The 24,615-nt window shown below is 53.0% G+C and overlaps 3 protein-coding genes across 6 annotated transcripts; all 3 read left to right on the forward strand.

Moving 5' to 3' along the window:
• Positions 1 to 704: 704 nt before the first annotated feature.
• On the forward strand, positions 705 to 10,665 carry LOC145515134 (sialic acid-binding Ig-like lectin 8). 2 transcript variants are annotated; one of them, XM_081514813.1, is made up of 10 exons: positions 718 to 1,153; positions 1,357 to 1,635; positions 1,860 to 1,907; positions 5,435 to 5,692; positions 5,892 to 5,985; positions 6,257 to 6,337; positions 6,663 to 6,789; positions 9,611 to 9,768; positions 10,169 to 10,278; positions 10,602 to 10,665. In XM_081514813.1, the coding sequence occupies exons 1-6, from the start codon at positions 718 to 720 to the stop codon at positions 6,327 to 6,329; spliced, it is 1,188 nt and encodes a 395-aa protein (XP_081370939.1). In that variant the 3' UTR covers positions 6,330 to 6,337; positions 6,663 to 6,789; positions 9,611 to 9,768; positions 10,169 to 10,278; positions 10,602 to 10,665. The 2 variants fall into 2 exon arrangements, with proteins under 2 accessions (XP_081370938.1, XP_081370939.1); XM_081514812.1 differs by lacking the exons at positions 9,611 to 9,768; positions 10,169 to 10,278; positions 10,602 to 10,665 and adding an exon at positions 7,129 to 7,468 and having other exon boundaries at positions 705 to 1,153; positions 6,668 to 6,983.
• LOC145515135 (sialic acid-binding Ig-like lectin 13) lies at positions 10,594 to 14,886 on the forward strand. Of its 3 annotated transcripts, none has more exons than XR_014060707.1 (8): positions 10,594 to 10,665; positions 10,730 to 11,113; positions 11,302 to 11,580; positions 11,775 to 12,367; positions 13,108 to 13,359; positions 13,559 to 13,652; positions 13,932 to 14,012; positions 14,236 to 14,886. XR_014060707.1 is itself a non-coding variant. In XM_081514815.1 (8 exons), the coding sequence occupies exons 1-7, from the start codon at positions 10,629 to 10,631 to the stop codon at positions 14,002 to 14,004; spliced, it is 1,167 nt and encodes a 388-aa protein (XP_081370941.1). In that variant the 5' UTR covers positions 10,594 to 10,628; the 3' UTR covers positions 14,005 to 14,012; positions 14,231 to 14,886. The 3 variants fall into 3 exon arrangements, 2 of the variants coding, with proteins under 2 accessions (XP_081370941.1, XP_081370940.1); XM_081514815.1 differs by having other exon boundaries at positions 11,775 to 11,822; positions 14,231 to 14,886; XM_081514814.1 differs by having other exon boundaries at positions 11,775 to 11,822.
• Positions 14,887 to 17,390: 2,504 nt separating this feature from the next.
• LOC145515139 (sialic acid-binding Ig-like lectin 14) lies at positions 17,391 to 21,069 on the forward strand. Its single transcript, XM_081514834.1, is given in 7 exon segments — positions 17,391 to 17,454; positions 17,533 to 17,902; positions 18,092 to 18,370; positions 18,564 to 18,611; positions 19,919 to 20,176; positions 20,542 to 20,677; positions 20,851 to 21,069. Coding segments are annotated over 6 exon segments (1,113 nt in total). The 5' UTR covers positions 17,391 to 17,454; positions 17,533 to 17,553; the 3' UTR covers positions 20,894 to 21,069.
• The last annotated feature ends 3,546 nt before the right edge of the window (positions 21,070 to 24,615 follow it).

Below are 24,615 nucleotides of genomic sequence, written 5' to 3' on the forward strand. Positions count from 1 at the left end.
GTGAGCTTTTGATGCCAAAGGCATTGAGAAGGAGCATTTCATAAAGAGAAAAGGTTTAATTCACTCTCCCCCTCAAATATAAAATGCTAAACATGTATGCATCTACAAATGGAGCCTCAAAATACATAAAACAAATATTCATAGGATTACAATTCCTCTTCACAGGGAGCTCCAAATGCTGGGACACTTACTGTCTCTCCACTGGACGGTGCCTCAAGGGTGTGTGACCTCACCACGTGGACACTGAGGGAGGGTGGACAGTAGACCTCCTCGCCCGCCACCTCCCATGTCCTTAGGTCCCACCCTGGCTGGACCGATCTTTACAAACACCTACTAGCTGTGACTCAGGGGGTCTGGCCGGAAGGGACTCTTTGTCACTTTGCAGAAAATGACCCCCAAGGGGAAGGGCATTGACAGGGAGGTGGGACTGTGGCCCAGCATGGGATGTGAATCTGTGCAACTCTCTCACCTTCCTTGGCCCAGCATGCCCAGGAGTGGACGTGAGGTGGTGGGTGGGTGGTGGATCCCTAAGGACTCTTCCGCTGCCAACATTCTCCGGTGTGCAGTTCCTCCTCTGACAGAGGTTCCTTCTGACCTCACCCTCGTCTTCCTGCTGGTGGCTCCTCTAGATCTGGCAACTTCCGCTTCCATTTACTGCGAAACGAACCTTGAGAAAGAGGCTTGCCCTGAGGGAATCTGCCACCACCAACCACAGACATGCTGCTATTGCTGCTGCTGGTGGCCCTGCTCTGGCGGAGGGAAGGAGCCGAGGGCCAGATGGGGCCTGGGGAGAATTACAAGCTGCAGGTACCAGAGCTGGTGATGGTGGAGGAGGGCCTGTGTGTCCACGTGCCCTGCTCCTTCTCCTACCCCTGGGATGTCTGGGCCATCTTTACCTCAACTCTGGGCTACTGGTTTCGGGAAGGGGCTGCGACATCCAAGGATGCTCCCGTGGCCACAAATGACCCAGACAGAGAAGTGCAGGAGGAGACCCAGGGACGATTCCATCTCCTCGGGGACACCCGGGCCTACAACTGCTCCTTGGAGATCAGAGACGCCAGGAGAAGGGACAATGGTTCATACTTTTTTCGGATGGAACGAGGAAGTGTGAAAAACAATTACATGTCTAACCAGCTCTCCTTGCATGTGACAGGTAATGCGGGCTGTTGGGAGGAGGTCCAGGAGAGGTCGCAGGGAGGGTCCCAGGGCAGGGCTGGGATGGGAGCCCCTCCTGCGAGGGGGTCTGGGGTAAAGTGGCGGCCCAGGGGGAGAGGCTGGACCGAACCCTGAGGCTTCTTTGGGGGCTGCACCTCAAACCCTCCTCCCGATCCCCTATCTCCCCCCTCCTCTCACCAGCGCTCAACCACACACCTGACATCCTCATTTCTGGGACCCTGGAGTCCGGCCGTCCCGGGAACTTGACCTGCTCTGTGCCCTGGGCCTGTGAGTGGGGCACGCCCCCCATCTTCTCCTGGAAGGGGGCCACCGTCTCTTCCCAGGTCCTCACGACAGCCCTCTCCTCGGTGCTCACCCTCACTCCACGGCCCCAGGACCACGGCACCAAGGTCACCTGTCAGGTGACCTTGCCTGGAGCTGAAGTGACCACAACGAGGGTCATCCGCCTCAACGTGTCCTGTGAGAGCTGGGCCAGGACGCCTGGGCCCCTGACCGGGTCTGGAGGGCAGAGGGGAAGCGGGCACTGGGGCTTCAGACATTGGGTTCCAGAATCCAGCCTGGGAGGGGGTCAGGAGGATGCCCGCCCCCACTCTTTCCCCATTTCTGCAGCTCCTGGGGACACTGGGCCCATGTCCCCCAAGAACTCGTGGATGACGTGGATCCACCATGTCTCTCTGTCCCAGACCCTCCCCAGAACTTGACTGTGACTGTCTTCCAAGGAAATAGCACAGGTAGGAAAGAAGTCCCCTCCTGGGCTGTCGGGAGCGAGGCTGCTTCCGGCTCAGGACTGGGCTGGTCTCTGCTGGACCCACCCTAGTGACCAGAGCCCCCTAGTGGGTGAACCCACTGGTCCCTGCCCCTCTGCCCCCATGGCTGCTCTGCCCGGCTGTCCCCACCGACCCCTCACTCCCCTGGGATTTGTCCCCTTCCTCCTCCGCTCCCCAAGAGCAGGGGGACATCCACAGGGCAGAGCCCACCTCTCAAAGCGCCTCACCATCCATGACCTGACTCCTCCAGCTCTCCTGTTTATTTTCTCACAATAGTTTTACATTAAAAAAAAATTTTTTATTTAAATAGTTTTACATTTTTAATTTTATTTTTGGCTGCACTGGGTCTTCGTTGCTGCATAGGCTTTTCTCTAGGTGTGGCGAGCAGGGGCTACTCTCTACTTTCGGTGTAGGGCTTCTCACTGCGGGGGCTTCTCTTGTTGCAGAGCATGGATACTAGGCGTGCAGGCTTCAGTAGTTGCGGCCCCCGGGCTCTAGAGCACAGGCTCAGTAGTTGTAGCACACGGGCTTAGTTGCCCTGCAGCATGTGGGGTCCTCCCGGACCAGGTATCAAGCTCATGTTTCCTGCATTGGCTGGTGGATTCTTTACTGCTGGACCACCAGGCAAGTCCTCTCCCAATAGTTCATAATTTACATCTGTTTTGACAGGTTATGTATTGTTGTTCAGTCACTCAGTCGTGTCCAACTCTTTGCGACCCCATGAACTGAAGCACGCCAGGCTTCTCTGTGCTTCATTATCTCCTGGAGTTTGCTTAAACTCATGTCCATTGAGTCGGTGATGCCATCCAACCATCTCATCCTCTGTTGCCCTCTTCTCCTCCTGCCTTCAATCTTTCCCAGCATCAGGGTCTTTTCCAATGAGTCGGCTCTTCGTACCAGGTGGCCAAAGTATTGGAGCTTCAGCTTCAGCATCAGTCCTTCCAATGAGTATTCAGGGTTGATTTTCTTTAGGGTTGTCCCCGACAGCCCAGGAGGGGACTTCTTTCCTACCTGTGCTATTTCCTTGGAAGACAGTCACAGTCAAGTTCTGGGGAGGGTCTGGGACAGAGAGACATGGTGGATCCACGTCAACAACGAGTTCTTGGGGGACTGGTTGGATCTCCTTGCAGTCCAAGGGACTCTCAAGAGTCTTCTCCAGCACCACAGTTCGAAAGCATCAATTCTTCGACTCTCAGCCTTCTTTATGGTCCAGCTCTCACATCTGTACATGACTAGTGGAGAAACCATAGCTTTGACTATATGGACCTTTGTCGGCAAAGTGATGTCTCTGCTTTTTAATATGCTGTCTAGGCTTGTCATATGTATTTCACATGATCAAAAATTCCAAATGTTCAGCAGAGTCTGTCCTCAGATGCCCAGTCCCCTTGTGGGAAGTTACCTGTGTCCACGAGCTGCTCTGAGCCTTGGTATGCTTGCCTAGAGCATCTTAGGCATCCTTTGATAGCAGTAGTTCAGTCATCCCTATTCTTCTTCAGGACTGTGGAGTACTCCAGTGCATAGATGGATTCCGAGTTCCTGTGCATCTATCAGTGAGAAATTGTGGTGTTCCTTTTATTCTACTAACTGAAACACTGCATGAGTAATCTTGTAACTGTTGTAATATTCTTTTATATTCTTTCCATTATGCTTTATCATGGGAGATTGAATATAGTGGGCTTCCTTGGTGGCTCAGACGGTAAAGAATCCACCTGCAATGTGGAAGACCTGGGTTCGATCCTGGGTTGGGAAGATGCCCTGGAGGAGGGCATGCCAACACACTCCAGATTCTTGCCTTGAGAATTTCCATGGACAGAGGAACCTGGCAGGCTACAGTCCATGGAGTCGCAGAGTCAAACATGACTGAGCGGCTGAGCACACACATGCAGCGATTTTTACAGTGCTTGGATGGATAGGCTACCCACTCCGGTATTCTTGGGCTTCCCTGGTGGCTCAGATGGTAAGGAATCTGCCTGCAATGTGGGAGACCTGGGTTCAACCCCTGGATTGGGAAGACCCCCTGGAGGAGAGTATGGCAACCCACTCCAGTATTCTTGCCCGGAGAATCCCATGGACAGAGAAACCTGGTTGGCTAGTCCATAGAGTCGCAAAGAGTTGGACATGACTGAAGCAACTTAGCATGTATGCATACCCACAGCTACATTTATCAATCATGGCTTTGCTTCACCCACTTTGAGTTTAAAAAAACAAATGCCACTGTTCATCCTGTGGCCTCATTTCTGAAGGCCGCCCCCCACACTCACCCCACCCCTTCCCTCCAGCCTTGCAAGTCTATGTGCTTTTCCTCACAGGCCTTGGTTATCTTTGCAAGCTCTGTTCCTCCTTCCTTTAATGCCCTTCCAACTCTTCATCATCATCTTGCCATCCCTGCTTTCCTTTTTACACTTGACTGCAGATGCTGCCTTCTCCAGGAAGCCCTCCTGGACCTGACAGTAGCATTCACATTGCCATACCCAGGGGCTCCTGTCACCCAGAGTCACTGCCACCATAAGTAATATGTGGTGTTGTGAGCCCCTGTTCCTGGGTCTGCGCTCCTCACCAGACTGAGTTTCTAAGAGTGAGCCTCCTTATTGTTGTTTAGTCACTAAGTCGTGTCTAACTCTTTTGTGACCCCATGGACTTTAGCCCACCAGGCTCCTCTGTCCATGGGATTCTCCAGGCACAAATACTTGAGTGGGTTGCCATTTCCTCCTCCAGGGGATCTTCCTGATCCAGGGATCAAACCCACATCTCCTGCACTGGTTCTTTACCTGGCGGGTTCTTTAGCACTGAGCCACTAGGGAAGCCTGAGCCTCCTTGGAAACAGCTTATTAAATCAGTAAATTGGTGTCAAGTGAAACCATGAATAAGGGACAAGACTTTTCAGGGTCAATGTGTGTCGGAGAAGGCAATGGCACCCCACTCCAGTACTCTTTTGCCTGGAAAATCCCATGGACGGAGGAGCCTGGCAGGCTTCAGTCCATGGGGTCGCTAAGAGTCAGACACGACTGAGTGACTTCACTTTCACTTTTCCCTTTCATGCACTGGAGAAGGAAATGGCAACCCACTCCAGTATTCTCGCCTGGAGAATCCCAGGGACGGCGGAGCCTGGTGGGCTGCCGTCTATGGGGTCGCACAGAGTCAGACATGACTGAAGCGACTTAGCAGCAGCAGCAGCAGTGGGTTCTAAACGAAGGGCACATGGAATTAACGGCAGGGCTGACAGCACTTAGGGGTGTCCTCTGCAGGCCAAGAGCCTCCCTGTTTGCTTCATGAGGACTGGATCCACCAGGCAGAGCCCATCAGCGCCCAGACTGAGCACACCGCAGTGCTGAGGGAGCACGCTCACTCTGTCTCGCTGGATCCCTCTCTCAGAGTCTTTGATTCTCTCAGTCAGTGTCTGTGGGCCTCTCCTTCTCAGCCCTCCTCCAAGTATATCTTCCTCTTTCTCCCAGTCTCTGGGCCTCTCTGACCCTCGGTCTCCTTTTCTCTAGCATCCAAAGCCCAGGAGAACGGATCCTCTCTTTCAGTCCGGGAGGGCCAGTCCCTGCGCCTGGTCTGTGTCGTCGACAGCAACCCCCCCGCCAGGATAAGCTGGGCCCGGGGGAGCCTGACCCTGAGCGCCTCACAGCCCAGCCACCCGGAAGTGCTGGAGCTGCCGCGGGTGCTCATGGGAGACGAAGGGGAGTTCACCTGCCAAGCTCAGCACGCCCTGGGCGCCCAGCACGTCTCCCTGAGGGTCTCGCTGCAGAGTGAGTGTCCGGGGGCGGCCCTGAGTGCCCCGGACAACTGCTGGACGGGCAGGTGGCGGGGTGGGGGAGGCGGGCACGTGGGGTCCTCCGTGCGGTGACTGAGGGGAGCCTGGAAGGTGAGAGTCCGCAGTCCCCCAGGGAGCGGGAGGACGAGGCTGAGGACCGGCGGGTGACGCGGGCCTCGTCCACTCTCCCGCAGGGCGGTCGGCGCGCCCGGCAGAGGCGGTCCTGGTGGCCACCTGGGAAGCGGCTGTCAAGACCCTGCTCCTCCTCCTCTGTGTCCTGGGCCTCCTGTGAGCACTGCCCCGGGGGAGGAGGCTGAGGGGAGGGCAGGACCCTGAGGGGAAGGAGGGTGGGCTTGGGGGACCTGAGGACTCCGCTTGGGGACCAGCCTCTTCCCCGCCCACTGTCAGGGATGGAGGTCCCTGCTGTGCCCAGGAGGTCTGTGGGGCCAACCGCCCTGTCCCACGGTCACCCCTCGTGTCCCTGAGCCACGGCTAGAGGGTGGGTGAGTCCGCATCCCCGTTGAATCCCGATCTGAAAAGAGCCTGGTTTGCCCTGCAGAGTGAGGCGATGCACAAGGACGTCAGCCAGGCCGGCAGGGGGCGTGTCAGAGGCAAAGGAAATCCCCCTTTAACCCCTCAGGTGAGTGATGGGGCATCTCACCACCCAACATCCCAGTGCACACCTCCGCCGGGATGGCTCCTGGGATTGCTACACTCGGGGCGGCCAAAACTCAGCTGCCATTTTCCTCTGCAAACTCGTTTCTCTACTGGGTTCCCTGTCACACTGATGACAAGGCAGCCCCCATCACTTAGGCCAGAAGCTGCAGGGGTAGGAGGAGTATTAGAAGGTGGGGCTGGGTGAGGGGGGCGGGGCTCAGCTGGAGGGGCACGACGTCCTTTATTTAGCCTCCGCCCCTTCTACGGATCCAACAACTCACTCAATGCTCCCCATCCTTCCTCCTAAGCACAGCTCATCTTGAAGCCCATCTCCTCCCTGCCCTGACCCTGGTCCTTCCAGCAGCCTCATCTCTTCCCTGAGTCACTGAACACACCCACCTCCTGCTTCCTCTCGCTGGGAAACACAGACCTCGGGTCAGAGGACTCACCAGAGACGGTTCCTGTCCACTTCCCGCACAGTGGGAGCAGCTCTATTTCCTCCCCACGCAGGAGACGGAGGAGCCCACACCACAGGCTGGATTCGAAGTCCTGGTGGGCCCTCCCTGCTGACTCTCCACCCAGAGTTTCTGTTTCAGATGATGAAAGCATTCTGGAAATAGACAGTGATGGTGGTTGCATTAGAGAAGGAAATGGCAACCCACTCCAGTATTCTTGCCTAGACAATCCAGTGGACAGAGGAGCCTGGTGGGCTGCTGTCTATGGGGTTGCACAGAGTCAGACATGACTGAAGCGACTTAGCAGCAGCAGCAGCAGCATGGTTGCACTAACATGGTGATGTACTTACTGCCACTCAGGTGTAACATGTTGTTGTTTAGTTGCTGAGTCATGTCCATTGTTTTCAATGCCATGGACTGTAGCCCACCAGGCTCCTCTGTCTGTGGGATTCTCCGGGCAAGAATACTGCAGTGGGTTGCCATGCCCTCCTCCAGGGGATCGTCCAGATTCAGAGATCGAACCCAAGTCTCCTGCTTGGCAGGCAGATTCTTTACCACTGAGTTACCTGGGAAGTGCTAAAGTGTACCATATACAGCGTTAAAAATGATTTTTATTTTATGAATATTTTATTGAAATAAAGCAAAGGGAATGAGGAGCACTTCCATCTTCATGGTGCTGTCATTATGTGGACAAGAATTTTAAACATATTATTAATAAAATTAGAGCACATCAGCTAATCACACATGTTTGGAGGAAAATCACACAAGGAAAGGTGCAGGATCTGAATGGCTATTTAGCTCAGAATCAGCCAGAGAGGATCCAGGGCGGCAAAAAAGAGAAGTGACAAGACTGCTGGGTACCCCAGGCAGAAGGGGATGCTGCAATGGCCCAAGGAGGGTATATTTGGATCTACTGTGAAGGTCAAGCTAGTGGAATTTCTTTTCTTTTTGAAAATCTTTTCTTATGTATTTGCCCAGCTAGGTCTTAGTTGCAGCATGTGGGATCTTCAGTGACAGCCTGTGACTGTTAGTTGTAGACCATGGGATCTAGTTCCCTGACTGGGGTGTCGAACCCAGGCCCCAACCTAGGGAGCAGGGAGTCTTAGCCACTGGACCACCGGGGAAGTACCTGAAATTTTTTAGTGGAGGTAAATTTTTTAGTGGTGGTAAGTGAGGGAAAAAGAGGAGCAAAGATGATGTTGACATGTTTCTCCTGAACAACTGGGCAGGTGGAATTGTGTTATGTGGAGGGCTTCAGGGGCTTCCCCAATATCTCAGTTGGTAAAGAATCCGCCTGCAGTGCGGGAGACCTGGGTTTGATTCCTGGGTTGGGAAGATCCCCTGGAGAAGGCAAGTGCTACCCACTCCAGTATTCTGGCCTGGAGAATTCCATGGACTGTATAAGACTTCAGAGAGTAGGGCTTCGAAATGCGATGTTTTTCTGAGAAGCCCCTTGATATGCACCTGTGATGCCAGGGAGTGAGCTGGACAAGAATGTCTGGATATCAGGAGAGGGATCCAAGACAGAGACCTTCAAATGTATAGTTAGGGTGAGATGGTCACAGATGAGATAAAAGGAAAAGGGGGTGTGGGTTAGTGGAATGATAAGGGAACAGTAATTCCTCAAAAATTAAAAATGGAATGAACATCTGATTCATTAATTTCACTTCTGATATCCATCAAAGAGAACTGGGATCAGGGACTCTCAGAGACATTTGCACACAGGTCTCAGAGGTATTGGCATGTTCACAATAGCCAAGTGATGTAAGTGACCCAAGTGCCCATCAACAGATGAACAGACAGACAAAATCATGGAATGTTACTCAGCCTGAAAAGTGAAGGAATTTCTGATACATGCTAGTACACGGATGAACTTAGGAAATTATGGGAAGTTGGATAACCATATATGATTCCACTTACATGAGGTACCTAATGTAGTCAAATTCTTAGAGATAGGAAATAAAACTGTGGTCGCTGGGAGATGTGCGGGAAAAGGAATCAGGATTTGGTGTTTAAAGTTTTCAGGTTTTCATCTTCAAAACAGTTACCTTTCTTTAACACTGGATTAAGAAATAAAACTATCAGTTCAGTTCAGTCACTCAGTTGTGTTGGCTCTTTGCAACCCTGTGGACTGCAGTACACCAGGCTTCCCTGTCCATCACCAACTCCTGGAACTTGCTCAAACTCACGTCTATCTAGTCGGTGATGCTATCCAACCACCTCGTCCTCTGTCGCCCCCTTCTCCTCCTGCCCTCAGTTTTTCCCAGCATCAGAGTCTTTTCCTGTGAGTCATTTCTTCCCCTCAGGTGGCCAAAGTATTGGAGCTTCAGCTTCAGCATCAGTCCTTCCAATGAATATTCAGGACTGATGATTTCCTTTAAGACTGACTGGATTGATCTCCTTGAAGTCCAAGGGACTCTCAAGCATTGTCTCCAGCACCACAGTTCAAAAGCATCAATTCTTTGGTGCTCAGATTTCTTTATAGTCCAACTCTCACATCCATACGTGACTACTGGAAAAACCATAGCTTTGACTAGATGGACCTGTGTCGGCAAAGTAATGTCTCTGCTATTTAATATGCTATGTAGGTTGGTCATAGCTTTTCTTCCAAGGGGCAAGTGTCTTTTAATTTCATGGCTGCAGTCGGCATCTGAATTAATTTTGGAGCCCAAGAAAATAAGGTCTCTCACTGTTTCCATTGTTTCCCCATCTATTTGCCATGAAGTGATGGGACCGGATGCCACAATCTCAGTTTTTCGAATGTTGAATTTTAAGTCAGCTTTTTCACTCTCCTCTTTCAGTTTCATCAACAGTCTCTTTAGTGCCTCTTCGATTTCTGCCGTAAGGGTGGTGTCTTCTGCGTATCTGAGGTTATTGATATTTTTCCCGGCAATCTTGATTCCAGCTTGTGCTTCATCTAGCCTGGCACTTCGTTCGAATGATGTACTCTGCATAGAAGGTAAATAAGCAGGGTGACAATATACAGCCTTGACATACTCCTTTCCCAATTTGGAACCAGTCCCTTTTTCCATTTCGGGTTCTAACTGTTGCTTCTTGACATGCATACAAACTTCTCAGGAGGCAGGTACTCATTAAAAAGAAAAACAAACACTTCCCAGAATGCTGCTGGGAAACACAGCAATATCACCTGTGACGCGCCTCAGAGCAGTGCTGTGTGTCGGGGCAAGAAGTGAGGGCACCAGGCGGGGAGCATCTCTCGGGCAGGGACCAGGTGAGTCGTGTCCCTTCTGGCCTCCAGGTCACCACCCAGAGATGCTCACCGCTGGGGGGATGCGTGAATGGGTGACTGGCTGCTGTCTTCACTCCACCCAGGAGCCCCTTCTTGTCTTCTGCTCCAGACACTCCCACAGACCATAAAGAGCCCTACGTCTCGCAGGACTGACCACCCGAGGGCCTCCGTGAGGCTGTGACTCTCCAGGTCAAGAGAGGAGCTGAGCAGCGCCCTGGTGTAGGCAGCGGAGCTCGCATGGGGGAACCTTAGGAGGCTGCCTGAGTCCCATCCCTCGGTGTCCTCCCAGGTCCCAGCTCTGGTCTGGAGGGACGAGGCCCTGATGGGGGTCAGGCCAGGGGTCCCCTGCTTGTCTGGTCCTCTCTGGGCAGGTCTCCGGGGTCTCTGGGCCCAGGGGTGTCCTGTCTGGTGTGTGTGGAGGAGGAGGAGCTCCGGCTCTGAAGTTCCTCTTCTGTGAAGAGTCTCGGGCTCCTCCCCAGCTTCCCACGGGTCTCCCCGCAGCCCTACCTCCCTCTCGCCTTCCTTTCTCTTTTCACACACAGGACGCCCAGACACCCTCCGGCTCAGACATGCTTCTGCTGCTGCTGCTGCCGCTGCTGTGGGCGGGTGAGTGGGCGGCAGGGCGGGGGTCGGCGGGGTGGGGGCTTGGCTCATCCTCGATTCCCTGCAGGGTCCCTGGCTCAGGATCCGAGATACCAGCTGGCCATGCAGCCGTCCGTGTCGGTGCAGGAGGGCCTGTGTGTCCGCGTGCCCTGCTCTGTCTACTATCCCCGGGAAGACTGGGAGGACTCTGACCCAGCTCACGGCTACTGGTTCCGGGAAGGGGCAGATTCCTCTGGAGATCCGGCAGTGGCCACAAACAACCCAGAGCGTGCAGTGCTCAGTGAGACCCAGGGCCGATTCCACCTCGTTGGAGACCCCCGGACCTACAACTGCTCCCTGGACATCAGAGACGCCCAGAGGAGGGACACGGGGACATACATCTTTAGGGTGGAGAGAGGCCCTACTGTGAGATATAGTTATTTACAGAGCCAGCTCTCCATCCGTGTGACAGGTAAGGATGGGCTCAAGGGGAGGACACACGTATAGGGTCCTGAGGGTCCCAGGGCAGGGTGGGGGGAGAACCCCTGTCTTCTCATCCTGGGGGGGACCCAGGGGTACAGGATGCTGGGGAAGAGACTGCTCTGAGGGGCACACAGGGGTCCCCCCTCCAGACCTGGGCCCGCATCTCCCCCTCTCCAGCTCTGGCAGACACACCTGACATCCACGTCCAGGGGACCCTAGCATCCGGCCGCCCCACCAACTTCACCTGTACGATGCCATGGGCCTGTGACAGGGGGACACCCCCCACCCTCTCCTGGACTGGGGTCACCCTCACCTCCCTGCACCGCAAGAGTCTCCGCTCCTCAATGCTCACCCTCACCCCGAGGCCCCAGGATCATGGCACCAACCTCACGTGTTGTGTGACCTTCCCCGGAGCTGGTGTGAGCACAGAGGCGACCATCAGGCTCAATGTGTCCTGTGAGTGGGATCCAAGAGGCCGGGTCCTGGATGTGGTCCTCCCCGAGGGGAGGGGGAGGCAGGGTTCTTGGTGGGATACTCAGGGACTCTTCTTGGAGACAAGCTGGGGTGAAGGCACGGAGAACTTCTGCCTCACCCCTTACTCCTGACCCCCTATTGCAATGCAGTGGGATTTTTATTCCTTTCTCTTCCAGATGCCCCGCAGAACCTGGATATTCAGGTCTTCTGGGAAAACAGCACAGGTGTGAGATCCCTGGGCAGCATGGAGGTCAGAAGGGGGGATGCTGTGAAGACTGAACAGAATCAGGCCCCTCACCACTCATCCCCTCTCGGCTCCTACGTCTCCCCTCCCCTCTCCCCTACTCTGTCCCCTGGCAGGACTCTCTCTGGGGCCACTGTGGACTCCGAGGTGACTATTCACTGTCATCTCCCCTTGTTCCCTCTCTTCCCACCTCTCCTCACCCCTCGCTTTCCCATGCCATCCTTTCCCTGATTCTCTGTCACTTCCTGACTGTGCAATCTCCATCTCCCAGGAGGAGACTGAGTTGTCAAGTTGGGTACCAGGCTCCTGGACTTCCCTGGGGCTCTGATGGTAAAGAATCCACCTGCATTGCAGGAGACCTGGGTTTGATCCCGGGGTCGGGAAGATCCTCTGGAGGTTGAGAGGACAAGCCACTCCAGTATTCTTGCCTGCAGACTTCTGTGGACAGAGGAACCCAGCGAGCTACAGTCCAGGGGGTCACAAAGGGTCGGACATGACTGGGCAACTAACACTAACTACCAGCAGGTTCCTGCTCTTTTCTGCAAAATGCAAGATTCAATTGATCCACCCTGGGGTTTCCAGTCCTACCTCTCCCCTAAGGACCCTCACAAATCTCTGTCATGAGGGTCCTCCTCTTCCCCTTAGCAGAGGCCCTCCAGATTGAGTAATTGGAGTCTACATCGTGGAAGTCCCCTTAGAGTCTATGTCTCACCCAGTCCTCCCCAGGACTTTGCAAACTTGACTTCCTGAAAATGCTTCGTGTCCTTCCCTCTGCCACCCCCATGACGGCAGCCCCAGCTCTGGCCTCCATTCTCTGTCACCTCGACCTGGTCCAACCTCCCATCTGGCCTGTCATCTCTAGTCTTGCCTTGTCCAGCCTGCGATAACTCAGGCACCACTGAGAGGTCCACATGCCTGGAAAAGACCCTCCTGCCGCCCGTGGCTCCCTGGGTCCGCATCACTTGTGTGCAGGGCCCCAGGTTGTCAGACCTAGGCGTGTCAGCACCCAGCACACAGTGACACATCGAGGGTCACCTCCTGGGATATTCTCTCGCAGATTTAGGTGTGGCTGACTCTCCTCAAACATGGATCCCCTGTCTTGGACTCACTGAGTTGCCTTTCCATCCCCGCCCCTGACCTCGGGGGGCCTTCACCCCTACTTGCCCTTGCCTGTGATGATATCTCAGAGCCACTGTCCTATATCTGGGAGGACAGAGAGGGGGGAAGGACCTCTCAGCCCTGCCCTTCCTGCTCTGTGTCCCCAGTCCCCGAGGTCCTGGGCAACGCCACCTCCCTGCGAGTCCTGGAGGGCCAGTCCCTGCACCTGGTCTGTGTCGTTGACAGCAACCCCCCCGCCAGGATAAGCTGGGCCCGGGGGAGCCTGACCCTGAGCTCCACCCAACCGGAGGTGCTGGAGCTGCCGGGGGCACTCTACAGCCAAGACGAAGGGGAGTTCACCTGCCGAGCTCAGCACGCCCTGGGCGCCCAGCACGTCTCCCTGAGGGTCTCGCTGCAGAGTGAGTGTCCGGGGACGGCCCTGAGTGCCCCGGACAACTGCTGGACGGGCAGGTGGCGGGGTGGGGGAGGCGGGCACGTGGGGTCCTCCGTGCGGTGACTGAGGGGAGCCTGGAAGGTGAGGGTCCGCAGTCCCCCTGGGAGCGGGAGGACGAGGCTGAGGACCGGCGGGTGACGCGGGCCTCGTCCACTCTCCCGCAGGGCGGTCGGCGCGCCCGGCAGAGGTGGTCCTGGTGGCCACCTGGGAAGCGGCTGTCAAGACCCTGCTCCTCCTCCTCTGTGTCCTGGGCCTCCTGTGAGCACTGCCCCGGGGGAGGAGGCTGAGGGGAGGGCAGGACCCTGAGGGGAAGGAGGGTGGGCTTGGGGGACCTGAGGACTCCGCTTGGGGACCGGCCTCTTCCCCGCCCACTGTCAGGGATGGAGGTCCCTGCTGTGCCCAGGAGGTCTGTGGGGCCAACCGCCCTGTCCCACGGTCACCCCTCGTGTCCCTGAGCCACGGCTAGAGGGTGGGTGAGTCCACATCCCCATTGAATCCCGATCTGAAAAGACTGCAAGAGCCTGGTCTGTCCTGCAGAGTGAGGCGCTGCACAAGGACGTCAGCCAGGCCGGCAGGGGGCGTGTCAGAGGCAAAGGAAATCCCCCTTTAACCCCTCAGGTGAGTGACTCGTTTCTCTACTGGGTTCCCTGTCACACTGATGACAAGGCAGCCCCCATCACTTAGGCCAGAAGCTGCAGGGGTAGGAGGAGTATTAGAAGGTGGGGCTGGGTGAGGGGGGCGGGGCTCAGCTGGAGGGGCACGACGTCCTTTATTTAGCCTCCGCCCCTTCTACGGATCCAACAACTCACTCAGTGCTCCCCATCCTTCCTCCTAAGCACAGCTCATCTTGAAGCCCATCTCCTCCCTGCCCTGACCCTGGTCCTTCCAGCAGCCTCATCTCTTCCCTGAGTCACTGAACACACCCACCTCCTGCTTCCTCTCGCTGGGAAACACAGACCTCGGGTCAGAAGACTCACCAGAGACGGTTCCTGTCCACTTCCCGCACAGTGGGAGCAGCTCTATTTCCTCCCCACGCAGGAGACGGAGGAGCCCACACCACAGGCTGGATTCGAAGTCCTGGTGGGCCCTCCCTGCTGACTCTCCACCCAGAGTTTCTGTTTTGGATGATGAAAGCATCCTGGAAATAGACAGAGATGGTGGTTGCACTAACATGGTGATGTTCTTACTGCCACTCAGGTGTAACATGTTGTTGTTTAGTTGCTGAGTCATGTCCATTGTTTTCAACGCCATGGACTGTAGCCCACCAGGCTCCTCTGTCCGTGGGATTCTCCAGGCAAGAATACTGCAGTGGGTTGCCGTGCCCTCCTCCAGGGGATCGTCCAGATTCAGAGATCAAACCCAAGTCTCCTGCTTAGCAGGCAGATTCTTTACCACTGAGCCATGTGGGATTCCCCAAAGTGTTCCCTATGCAGTCTTAAACATAATTTTTATTTTATGAATATTTTACTAAAATAAAAGGGAATGAGGAGCACTTCTGTCATCATGTGCTGTCATTATGTGGACCAGAATTTTTAAATATATATTAAAAGTAAAATTAGACTACATCAGCCTCTGACATGTTTGGAGGAAAATCACACAAGGAAAGGAGCAGAATCCCAATGGCTATTACAACAGAATCAGCGCTAAAGTGCTAGCCTGTCAGTCGTGTCCAGCTCTTTGTGATCCCATGGACTGTAGCCCACCAGGCTCCTCTGTCCATAAGGAATCTCCAGGCAAGAATACTGGAGTGGAGTGCCGCTCCCTCCTCCAGGGGATCTTCCCCACCCAGGGAGCGAACCCAGGTCTCCTGCATTGCAGGTGGATTCTTTACTCTCTGAAACACCAGGAAACCCCAGAAAGATCCAGGGCAACAAGAAAGAGCTGTGGCAAGACTGCTGGGTGCCCCAGGCAAGAAGTGATGCTGCAATGGCCCAAGGAAGTCATGTAAACAGGGAGCATATATTTGGATCTATTGTGAAGGTCAGGCTAATGGAATTTCTTTTCTTTTTAAAACTCTTTACTCATTTATTTGCCCGGCCAGGTCTTAGTTGTAGCATGTGGGATCTTCAGTGACAGCCTATGACTCTTAGTTGTAGACTGTGGGATCTAGCTCCCTGACTAGGGTAGCGAACCCAGGCCCCAGCCTAGGGAGCAGGGAATCTTAGCCACTGGATCACCAGGAAGTACCCACCAGGGAAATTTTTTAGTGGAAGTGGTAAGTAAGGGGAAAAAGAGGAGCTAAGATGATGTTGAAATGTTTCTCCTGAACAACTGGGCAGATGGAGTTGTGTTATGTGGAGGGCTTCAGAGAGTATGGCTTTGAAATGCCATGTTTTTCCTGCGAAGCCTTTAGATATGCAACTGTGACGCCAGGGAGAGAGCTGGACAGGAATGTCTGGAGATCAGGAGAGGGATCCAAGATAAACATCTTCAAACTTATAGTTAGTGTAAATTGATCACACCCACGGTTAAGTCAGGGGGGCAGCAGGTCGCTGAGATGGTAAGATAATGGTAAGATAATGGTACTTCCTCGGAAATGAAATATATTATTAGCATGATCCAGGCATTCCACCTCTGATTACCTCCAAAGAGAATTGAGAGGATGGACTCTTGGAGACATTAGCACACTTGTGTTTCTGGCAGCGTGTTCACAACAGCCAAACGATGGGAGCAGTCCAAGTGCCCCTCAGCCGATGAACAGATCAACAAAACCATGGAAAATTATTCAGCCTGGAAAAGGAAGGAATTTCTATTTATTTCTGCCCGTGCTGGGTCTTTGTTGCTACACATGGGCTTTCTCCAGTTGCAGCCAGCTAGGGTTACAGTCTGTTGTGGTGTGTGGATTTCTCACTGTGGTGGCTTTTGTCATTGTGCAGCCCAGTTTCCAGGCCAGGCAGGCAAGTAATTGTGTGGCATGGGCTTAGCTGCTCCCCAGCATGTACAATGTTTCCTGACCGAGGATCGAACCCATGTCCCCTGCATTGTCAGGCAGAATTCTAAACCACTGAGCCACCAGGGAAATCCAGGAAGCAGTCTCTGACACATGCCACCACGTGGATGAACTCTAGGGACCTTATGGTAACTTCAATAACCCAGTCACAGAAAGCCAAATAGTATATGATTCCACATCTATGAGGTACCAAAGGTGTCAATTTCCTAAAGATAGAAAATTAGAACTGGGGTGGCCAGGAGATGGGACAAAGAGGAGTAAGGATTTGTTGTTTAGAGTTTCAAGTTTCTCTATCGGAAAAGAGTTATTTTTTTATTGGAGTAAGAGAAATCATACTCACTTTAAAAAATCCCCAGAATGCTGCCAAGACTCATGGCAGTCTCACCAGCGACAAAGCTCTAGACCCAGCAGTGCTGTGTGTCGGGGCAAAAAGTGAGGGCACCGGGCGGGGAGCATCTCTCGGGCGGGGACCAGGTGAGTCGTGTCCCTTCTGGCCTCCAGGTCACCACCCAGAGATGCTCACCGCTGCGGGGATGCGTGAATGGGTGACTGGCTGCTGTCTTCACTCCACCCAGGAGCCCCTTCTTGTCTTCTGCTCCAGACACTCCCACAGACCGTAAAGAGCCCTACGTCTCGCAGGACTGACCACCCGAGGGCCTCCGTGAGGCTGTGACTCTCCAGGTCAAGAGAGGAGCTGAGCAGCGCCCTGGTGTAGGCAGCGGAGCTCGCATGGGGGAACCTTAGGAGGCTGCCTGAGTCCCATCCCTCGGTGTCCTCACAGGTCCCAGCTCTGGTCTGGAGGGACGAGGCCCTGATGGGGGTCAGGCCAGGGGTCCCCTGCTTGTCTGGTCCTCTCTGGGCAGGTCTCCGGGGTCTCTGGGCCCAGGGGTGTCCTGCCTGGTGTGTGTGGAGGAGGAGGAGCTCCGGCTCTGAAGTTCCTCTTCTGTGAAGAGTCTCGGGCTCCTCTCCAGCTTCCCACAGGTCTCCCCGCAGCCCTACCTCCCTCTCGCCTTCCCTTCTCTTTTCACACATAGGACGCCCAGACACCCTCCGGCTCAGACATGCTTCTGCCGCTGCTGCTGCCGCTGCTGCTGCCGCTGCTGTGGGCAGGTGAGTGGGTGGCAGGGCGGGGGGCGGTGGGGTGGGGGCTTGGTTGATCCTCGATTCCCTGCAGGGTCCCTGGCTCAGGATCCGAGATACCAGCTGGTCATGCAGCCGTCCGTGTCGGTGCAGGAGGGCCTGTGTGTCCGCGTGCCCTGCTCCGTCTACTATCCCTGCGAAGACTGGGAGGACTCTGACCCAGCTCACGGCTACTGGTTCCGGGAAGGGGCAGATTCCTCTGGAGATCCAGCAGTGGCCACAAACAACCCAGAGCATGCAGTGCTCAGTGAGACCCAGGGCCGATTCCACCTCGTTGGAGATCCCCGGACCTACAACTGCTCCCTGGACATCAGAGACGCCCAGAGGAGGGATACAGGGACATAATTTTTTAGGGTGGAGAGAGGCCCTCTTGTGAGATATAATTATTTACAGAGCCAGCTCTCCGTCTGTGTGACAGGTAAGGATGGGCTCAAGGGGAGGACACACATATAGGGTCCTGAGGGTCCCAGGGCAGGGTGGGGGGAGAACCCCTGTCTTCTCATCCTGAGAGGGGACCCAGGGGTACAGGATGCTGGGGAAGAGACTGCTCTGAGGGGCACACAGGGGTCCCCCCTCCAGACCTGGGCCTGCATCTCCCCCTCTCCAGCTCTGGCAGACACACCTGACATCCACGTCCAGGGGACCCTAGCATCCGGCCGCCCCACCAACTTCACCTGTATGATGCCATGGGCCTGTGACAGGGGGACACCCCCCACCCTCTCCTGGACTGAGGTCACCCTCACCTCCCTGCACCGCAAGAGTCTCCGCTCCTCAATGCTCACCCTCACCCTGAGGCCCCAGGATCATGGCACCAACCTCACGTGTTGTGTGACCTTCCCCGGAGCTGGTGTGAGCACAGAGGCGACCATCAGGCTCAATGTGTCCTGTGAGTGGGATCCAAGAGGCCGGGTCCTGGATGTGGTCCTCCCCGAGGGGAGGGGGAGGCAGGGTTCTGGGTGGGATACTCAGGGACTCTTCTTGGAGACAAACTGGGGTGAAGGCACGGAGAACTTCTGCCTCACCCCTTACTCCTGACCCCTGTTGCAATGCAGTGGGATTTTTATTCCTTTCTCTTCCAGATGCCCCGCAGAACCTAGATATTCAGGTCTTCTGGGAAAACAGCACAGGTGTGAGATCCCTGGGCAGCATGGAGGTCAGAAGGGGGGATGCTGTGAAGACTGAACAGAATCAGGCCCCTCACCACTCATCCCCTCTCGGCTCCTATGTCTCCCCTCCCCTCTCCCCTACTCTGTCCCCTGGCAGGACTCTCTCTGGGGCCACGTGGACTCCGAAGTGACTATTCACTGCCATCTCCCCTTGTTCCCTCTCTTCCCACCTCTCCTCACCCCCTCACTTTCCCATGCCATCCTTTCCCTGATTCTCTGTTAGTTTCCTGACCGTGCAATCTCCATCTCCATCTCCCAGAAGTCTGAGCTCCCAAGCTGGGTACCAGGCTCCTGGTCTTCCCTGGTGGCTCAGATAGTAAAGAGTCCACCTGCATTGCAGGAGACCTGGGTTCAATCCCAGGGTCAGGAAGACCCCCTAGAGAAGGGAATGGCTACCCACTCAAGTATTCTCACCCGGAGACTTCCATGGGCAGAGGAGCCTGGCGGGCTATAGTCCATGGAGTTTCAAAGAGTCAGACATGACTGGGTGACTAACCGTAACTAACTAACACCAGGTTCCTGCCCATTTCTGCGGGAGGGCCAGGTCAAGTTCATTCATCCTGGAGTTTTCAAGCCTCCACACTGAAGACCCTCACAAATCTCTGTCCTCAGTGTCCTCCACTTCCCCTTGGTCGAGACCCTCCGATCTGAGTAATCAGAGTCTACATCGCAGAAATTTCTTTAGACTATGTCTCACCCAACCCTCCCCAAGACTTGGTGTGCAACCTTGACTTCCTGAAAATGCCTCATGTCCTCCCCTCCTCCACCTCCATGACCACAGCCTCAGCTCAGGCCAGCATTCTCTCTCTCACCTGGACTTGGACCAGCCTCCCCTCTGGCCTGTCAGCCTCTAGCCATGCCTTGTCCAGCCTGCCATAAATGGGGCCACAAAGGGGTGTCTTCAGGCCCAGATCTGACCCTCCTCCTTCCCTCCGTGTCTCCCTTCTCCTCATCACCTGTGTGCTGGCCTGCATGTGGCCAGACCCACACGTGTCCATGCATGGCACATGGTCACACACATCAGGGGTCACCTCCTGGGACATTATCTCCCAGGTTGAGATACGGCTGACTCTTCTTCTAACATCCATCCCCCTGTCCTGGACTCACTGAGTTGCCTCTCCACCCCCCACCCCTGACCTCGGGGGGCCTTCACCCCTACTTGCCCTTGCCTTTGATGATATCTTAGAGCCACTGTCCTATATCTGGGAGGACAGAGAGGGGGGAAGGGCCTCTCAGCCCTGCCCTTCCTGCTCTCTCTGTGTCCCCAGTCCCTGAGATCCTGGGCAACGCCACTTCCCTGCGAGTCCTGGAGGGCCAGTCCCTGCGCCTGGTCTGTGTCATCGACAGCAAACCCCCTGCCAATGTAAGCTGGTCCTGGGGGAGCCTGACCCTGAGCGCCTCCCAGCCTTTGGATCCTGGGGTCCTAGAGCTGCCCCGGGTAGTCTTAGGGGATGGAGGAGAGGTCACCTGCAGAGCTCAGCACCCGAGCGGCTCCGACCATGTGTCCTTAAACCTAGTTGTACTGGGTGAGTGTAAGCAAGGATGCCCCAATTCTTTATTTTTTGGCTGCGCTGGGTTTTCACTGCTGTGTAAGATCTTTCTCTGGTTGCTTTGCTCGGGCTTCTTATTGCGGTGGGTTCTCTAGTTGTGGAGCACAGGCTCTAGGCACGTGGGCTCAGTAGTTGTGGCACATGGGCGTAGTTGCTTTGCAGCAAGTGGGATCTTCCCGGACCAGGGATGGGATGGGTGTCCCCTGCATTGGCAGGCGGATTCTTAACCATTGAACCACCAGGGATGTCCGGATGCTCTCTTTCAGAGCTGGGGCCATAAGCGGGGCTAAGGTGTGAACTCACACCTCACCTCTACCTTCCTCCCTCTCTTCCTCCTGCAGGGGTCTCCTCTTTATGCCCCCAAGTCTTTGGGGAGAATCAGGGCTCCTGGCCCCTGGTCCTCACCCTGCTTACGGGGACCCTGATGGGGGCTGATTTCCTCATTACCTATGGCCTCACCTGGATCTACTACACCAGGTGAGAAGCACTTTCAAAGTGTCCCTGCATTTGGGGGAGAGGGGGAGGGACCCCTCCTGTGACCTTCTCTCTTGTCCTTTCCAGAGCAAACCCTCCGTGAAACTGACTCCAACACATCTGGTGAAGAAACCAACAAACCGATCTCTTATTTCTGATCTGTGTTTCTCTTACAGGTTCAGAAGGTCACGGGCGAGTAGGGCTAGGAGGTGTGACTAAGCCCGGTCCTTCCTGGAGGTGCTCCAGAGGTCTGTGGACAAGGAGGTGCTAGAGGCCCTGCCCCAAGCCCTACCCAGGAATAACATCTCATCACATCTGGTCTCCAGGTGTCTTCCTGATAGTTCTACAGGAATGGTTGGGAGGGCAAGGATGAAATAGATGTTTTTATTACCAAATTGAACTGTGCCACATGTAATAGTTTTTCTTCTGTGTGCTTACCTTGGAGTGATTTTGTTATGCCCATAATGCGACCTGTAAAAACATAACGTGTGAAAGTGTTAGTTGCTCAGTCACGTCCAATTCTTTGTGATCGCATGGGCCATAGCCTGCCAGGCTCCTCTGTCCATGGGATTTCCCAGGCAAGAATACTGGAGTGGGTAGCCATTCCCTTCTCCGGGGGATTGTCCCAATCCAAGGATCGAGCCTGGGTCTCCTGCATTGGCAGGCGGATTCTTTACCACTGAGCCACCAGGGAAGCTTCCTTGTTTCTGTTTTCTGGTTTTTGGCCATGAGGCAAGTGAGATGTTAGCTCCCCGACCAGGAATCCAACCCACTCCCCCTGCATTGGAAGGTGAACTCTTAACCACTGGCCCATGAAGGAAGTCCCAAAGGAGATTTTTTTTAATTAGAAAAATTAAACTATTTTATGTTTAGACATATATGAATCATTTCAATTGCTCTTCACTCTTTTATTGTAAAAACAACATCCCCTAAGGGGGCTTCCCAGGTGGCTCAGTGGTAAAGAATCTGCCTGCCAATGCGGGAGACACAGGAGACATAGGTTCAATTCCTGGGTCAGGCAGGTCCCCTGGAGAAGGGAATAGCAACCCACTGCAGTATTTTTGCCTGGAGAATCCCATGGACAGAGGAGCCTGGTGGGCTACAGTCCATGGGGTCGCAAAGAGTCGGACACGACTGAGTGACTAACACTTTCACACAAGGAGGAGTAAACATAAGAGGTTTCCCCATGGAGAGAACATGGAAAGTGGACCCACTGTGGCTAACAGGGACCCCAGATAAACTGGAGCCAGGCAGTCACGACAGACATAGGGTTCAGTCACGTACACGGTGTTCTTAGAAAAACCACAAACAAAAACTGTGAGAATTTCTGATTGTGCTAAGATTCCTATCTGAAAAACCACTAAGGACATGCTTGGTGACAGCCATCATCAGAAGCTACAGGTCAGCCAGCAAGGACTTGTGGGCAGTCTGCCAGGGCCATTCAGTCCCTTTTGGCAAATCTCCCTCCTATTCTTCTGTGGTTTGAGCTTTTAGAAGTCCCTCACCCCTTCACCTCCAAGGAACATACTTTTGGTTACAGCCAAAGGCTTCTTATCTCTGGTTTGCAAACCCTGTGAACAATAAAGCTTTCCTTTTGCTTTAAGATAACGCTGCCTCGTTTCTCAGATTTATTTGTAATTTAAGACAAGAGCATAGTTTCTCTGGGCTTCCCAGGTGGCTCAGTGGTAAAGAATCCAGCTGCCAATGCAGGAGATGCGGGTTCGATTCCTGGGTCAGGAAGAGGCTCTGGAGAAGGAAATGGCAACCCACTCCAGTATTCTTGCCTGAAGAATCCCCATGGACAGAGGAGCCTGGCAGGCTACAGTTCACAAGGTCACAAAAGAGTTGAACACAACTTAGCAACTAAACAAAAACCAAATATTTTCTCTGTAGTATCATTTTCCTTTTACCTGAAGGTCTTTTCCTATATTTTTGTAGTGTAGGCATGTTGGTAATGAATTCTCTCAGCCATTGTCTGGAAAAGTTTTCATTTACATCAGTTTTGGAAAGATACTTTTATTGGATTAGGAATTCTAGGTTAAATTTTCCTCCTTTCTGTTATTCAAATTATTTTGGCTTGCTTAGTTTCTTATGAGAATTCTGCTGTTATTTTCATATTTCTTTGTAGTTTATATCTTTCTCTGACTGGTTTTAACATTTTCTCTTTTTCACTGGGTTTAAATAATTTGATTAAGGGAATTCTCTGGCCGTCCAGTGGTTAGGACTCCCCACTTTCATTGCCAAGGGCATGGGTTCAATCCCTAGTCGGGGAATTAAGATCCCACAAGCTATGAAGCATGGTTTAAAAATAAAATCAATTAAATAAAAAAAATAGTTGAATTAATATGTGCCTTGGTGTGTGAATGTGTGTGTATGTGTGTGTGTGAGAGAGAGAGGCAGACAGAGATTATCCTACGTGGAATGTGTTAAGTATCTTGAATCTGAAATTTTATACTTGTGATCAAACGTGTAAAATTGAAGTCAATGTTTATATATATATATATAATATATATTTATAGTCTTTAATATATACATACATATATTTGTAGTCTTCCTCTCTCTATTCTCCTTTACATCTACAATTTTACATATGTGGTATTGCCCAATATTATCTCATTATCAGCCCTGAGCATCTGCTCACCATTTCCAGCCTTTTTTAAAATCTATACTCTTCAGTTTGAATGGGATCTGTTCTATGTCTTCAAGTTTATTGATTATTCTTCCACAATATTGAACCAGCTGTTAGTTTCACTCAGTGAAATTCTCACCTCAGATCATTTATTTTCATCTCCAGTAGTTCATTTCCTTAGTGTTAATCTTATATTTCTTCTTTTATTGTGTTAATGTTTTCTGAAGATCCCCTGAAGAAGGGAAAGGCTACCCACTCCAGTATTCTGGCCTGGAGAATTCCATGGACTGTATAGTCCATGGAGTCGCAGAGTTGGACACGACTGAGTGACTTTCACTTTCACTTTACGTCCTTGAGTATATGAATCATATTTGTAATAAATGCTTTAATGTATCTGCCTCCTAGGTCTGTTTCTTCTGTCATGTCTAAGCCTGATTCATTGAATGATTTTTCTTTCATTAAGTGTCACATGTTACTATTTCTTTATGTCTAGTAATTTTTCAGTGATTGCTGGACAGTGTCAATTTTATGTGGTTGATAACTTGGTCTTGTATTTCTTTAAATAATGCTAGTCTGTTTCTCGATGGCAGTTAAGTAATTTGCATGTTGGGTCAATATTTGAAGGGTTCTTTAATTTTTGTTGAAATAACATTGATGTACAATATTGCGTTAGTTTCAGGTGTACTACATAATGATTTGACATTTGCATACATTATGAATTGATCACCATGGTAAGTCTAGTAACCACTTGTCCCAACACAAAGTCATTACAATATCATTGACCATATTCCTTATGTTGTCTATTACATCCTTATGGCTTATTGTCCTTGTAAGTGGTGGCTTGCACTTCTTAATCTCCTTTGCCTGTTTTGCCTCACCACCACCACTTCCTCCCCTCTGGCAACCACCCATTTGTTTTCTCTGAGTCTGCTTTCATTTTGTTTTGTTTGTATGCTTTCTTTTTTTAGATCCCATGTACAGGGTCATATGGTATTTGTATTTCTGTACTTGGCTTATCCCACTGAACATAATATGCCCTGCATGCGTGTGTGCTAAGTCACTTCAGCCCTGTCGGACTCTTTGCAGTCCTGTGGGTCATCACCCACCAGGCTCCTCTGTCCATGGGATTCTCCAGGCAAGAATACTGGACGGAGTTGCCATACCCTTCTCCAGGGGATCTTCCTGACTCAGGGATCAAACCTGGGTCTCCTGCATTGCAGGCAGACTCTTTACACCATCTGAGCCACCAGGGAAGCCCCCTTAACATGCTCTAGATTCATCCAAGTTGTCAAAAATGGCAAGACTTCATTTT

Source organism: Giraffa tippelskirchi, chromosome 7, assembly GCF_054371585.1.
Source record: "Giraffa tippelskirchi isolate mGirTip1 chromosome 7, T2T-mGirTip1v1.2.pri, whole genome shotgun sequence".
Taxonomy (NCBI): Eukaryota; Metazoa; Chordata; class Mammalia; order Artiodactyla; family Giraffidae; genus Giraffa; species Giraffa tippelskirchi.

What these genes read in the sequence shown, in the direction of transcription:
- LOC145515135 (XM_081514815.1), top strand. Translation starts at nt 10,629, where the DNA reads ATGCTTCTGCTGCTGCTGCTGCCGCTGCTGTGGGCGG. An exon ending in GCTCTCCATCCGTGTGACAG is followed by an intron (nt 11,114 to 11,301) that starts GTAAGGATGGGC and finishes CCCCCTCTCCAG; the next exon opens with CTCTGGCAGACACACCTGAC. An exon ending in CCTGAGGGTCTCGCTGCAGA is followed by an intron (nt 13,360 to 13,558) that starts GTGAGTGTCCGG and finishes ACTCTCCCGCAG; the next exon opens with GGCGGTCGGCGCGCCCGGCA.
- LOC145515134 (XM_081514812.1), top strand. Translation starts at nt 718, where the DNA reads ATGCTGCTATTGCTGCTGCTGGTGGCCCTGCTCTGGCGGAGGGAAGGA. An exon ending in GCTCTCCTTGCATGTGACAG is followed by an intron (nt 1,154 to 1,356) that starts GTAATGCGGGCT and finishes TCCTCTCACCAG; the next exon opens with CGCTCAACCACACACCTGAC. An exon ending in CTTCCAAGGAAATAGCACAG is followed by an intron (nt 1,908 to 5,434) that starts GTAGGAAAGAAG and finishes CCTTTTCTCTAG; the next exon opens with CATCCAAAGCCCAGGAGAAC.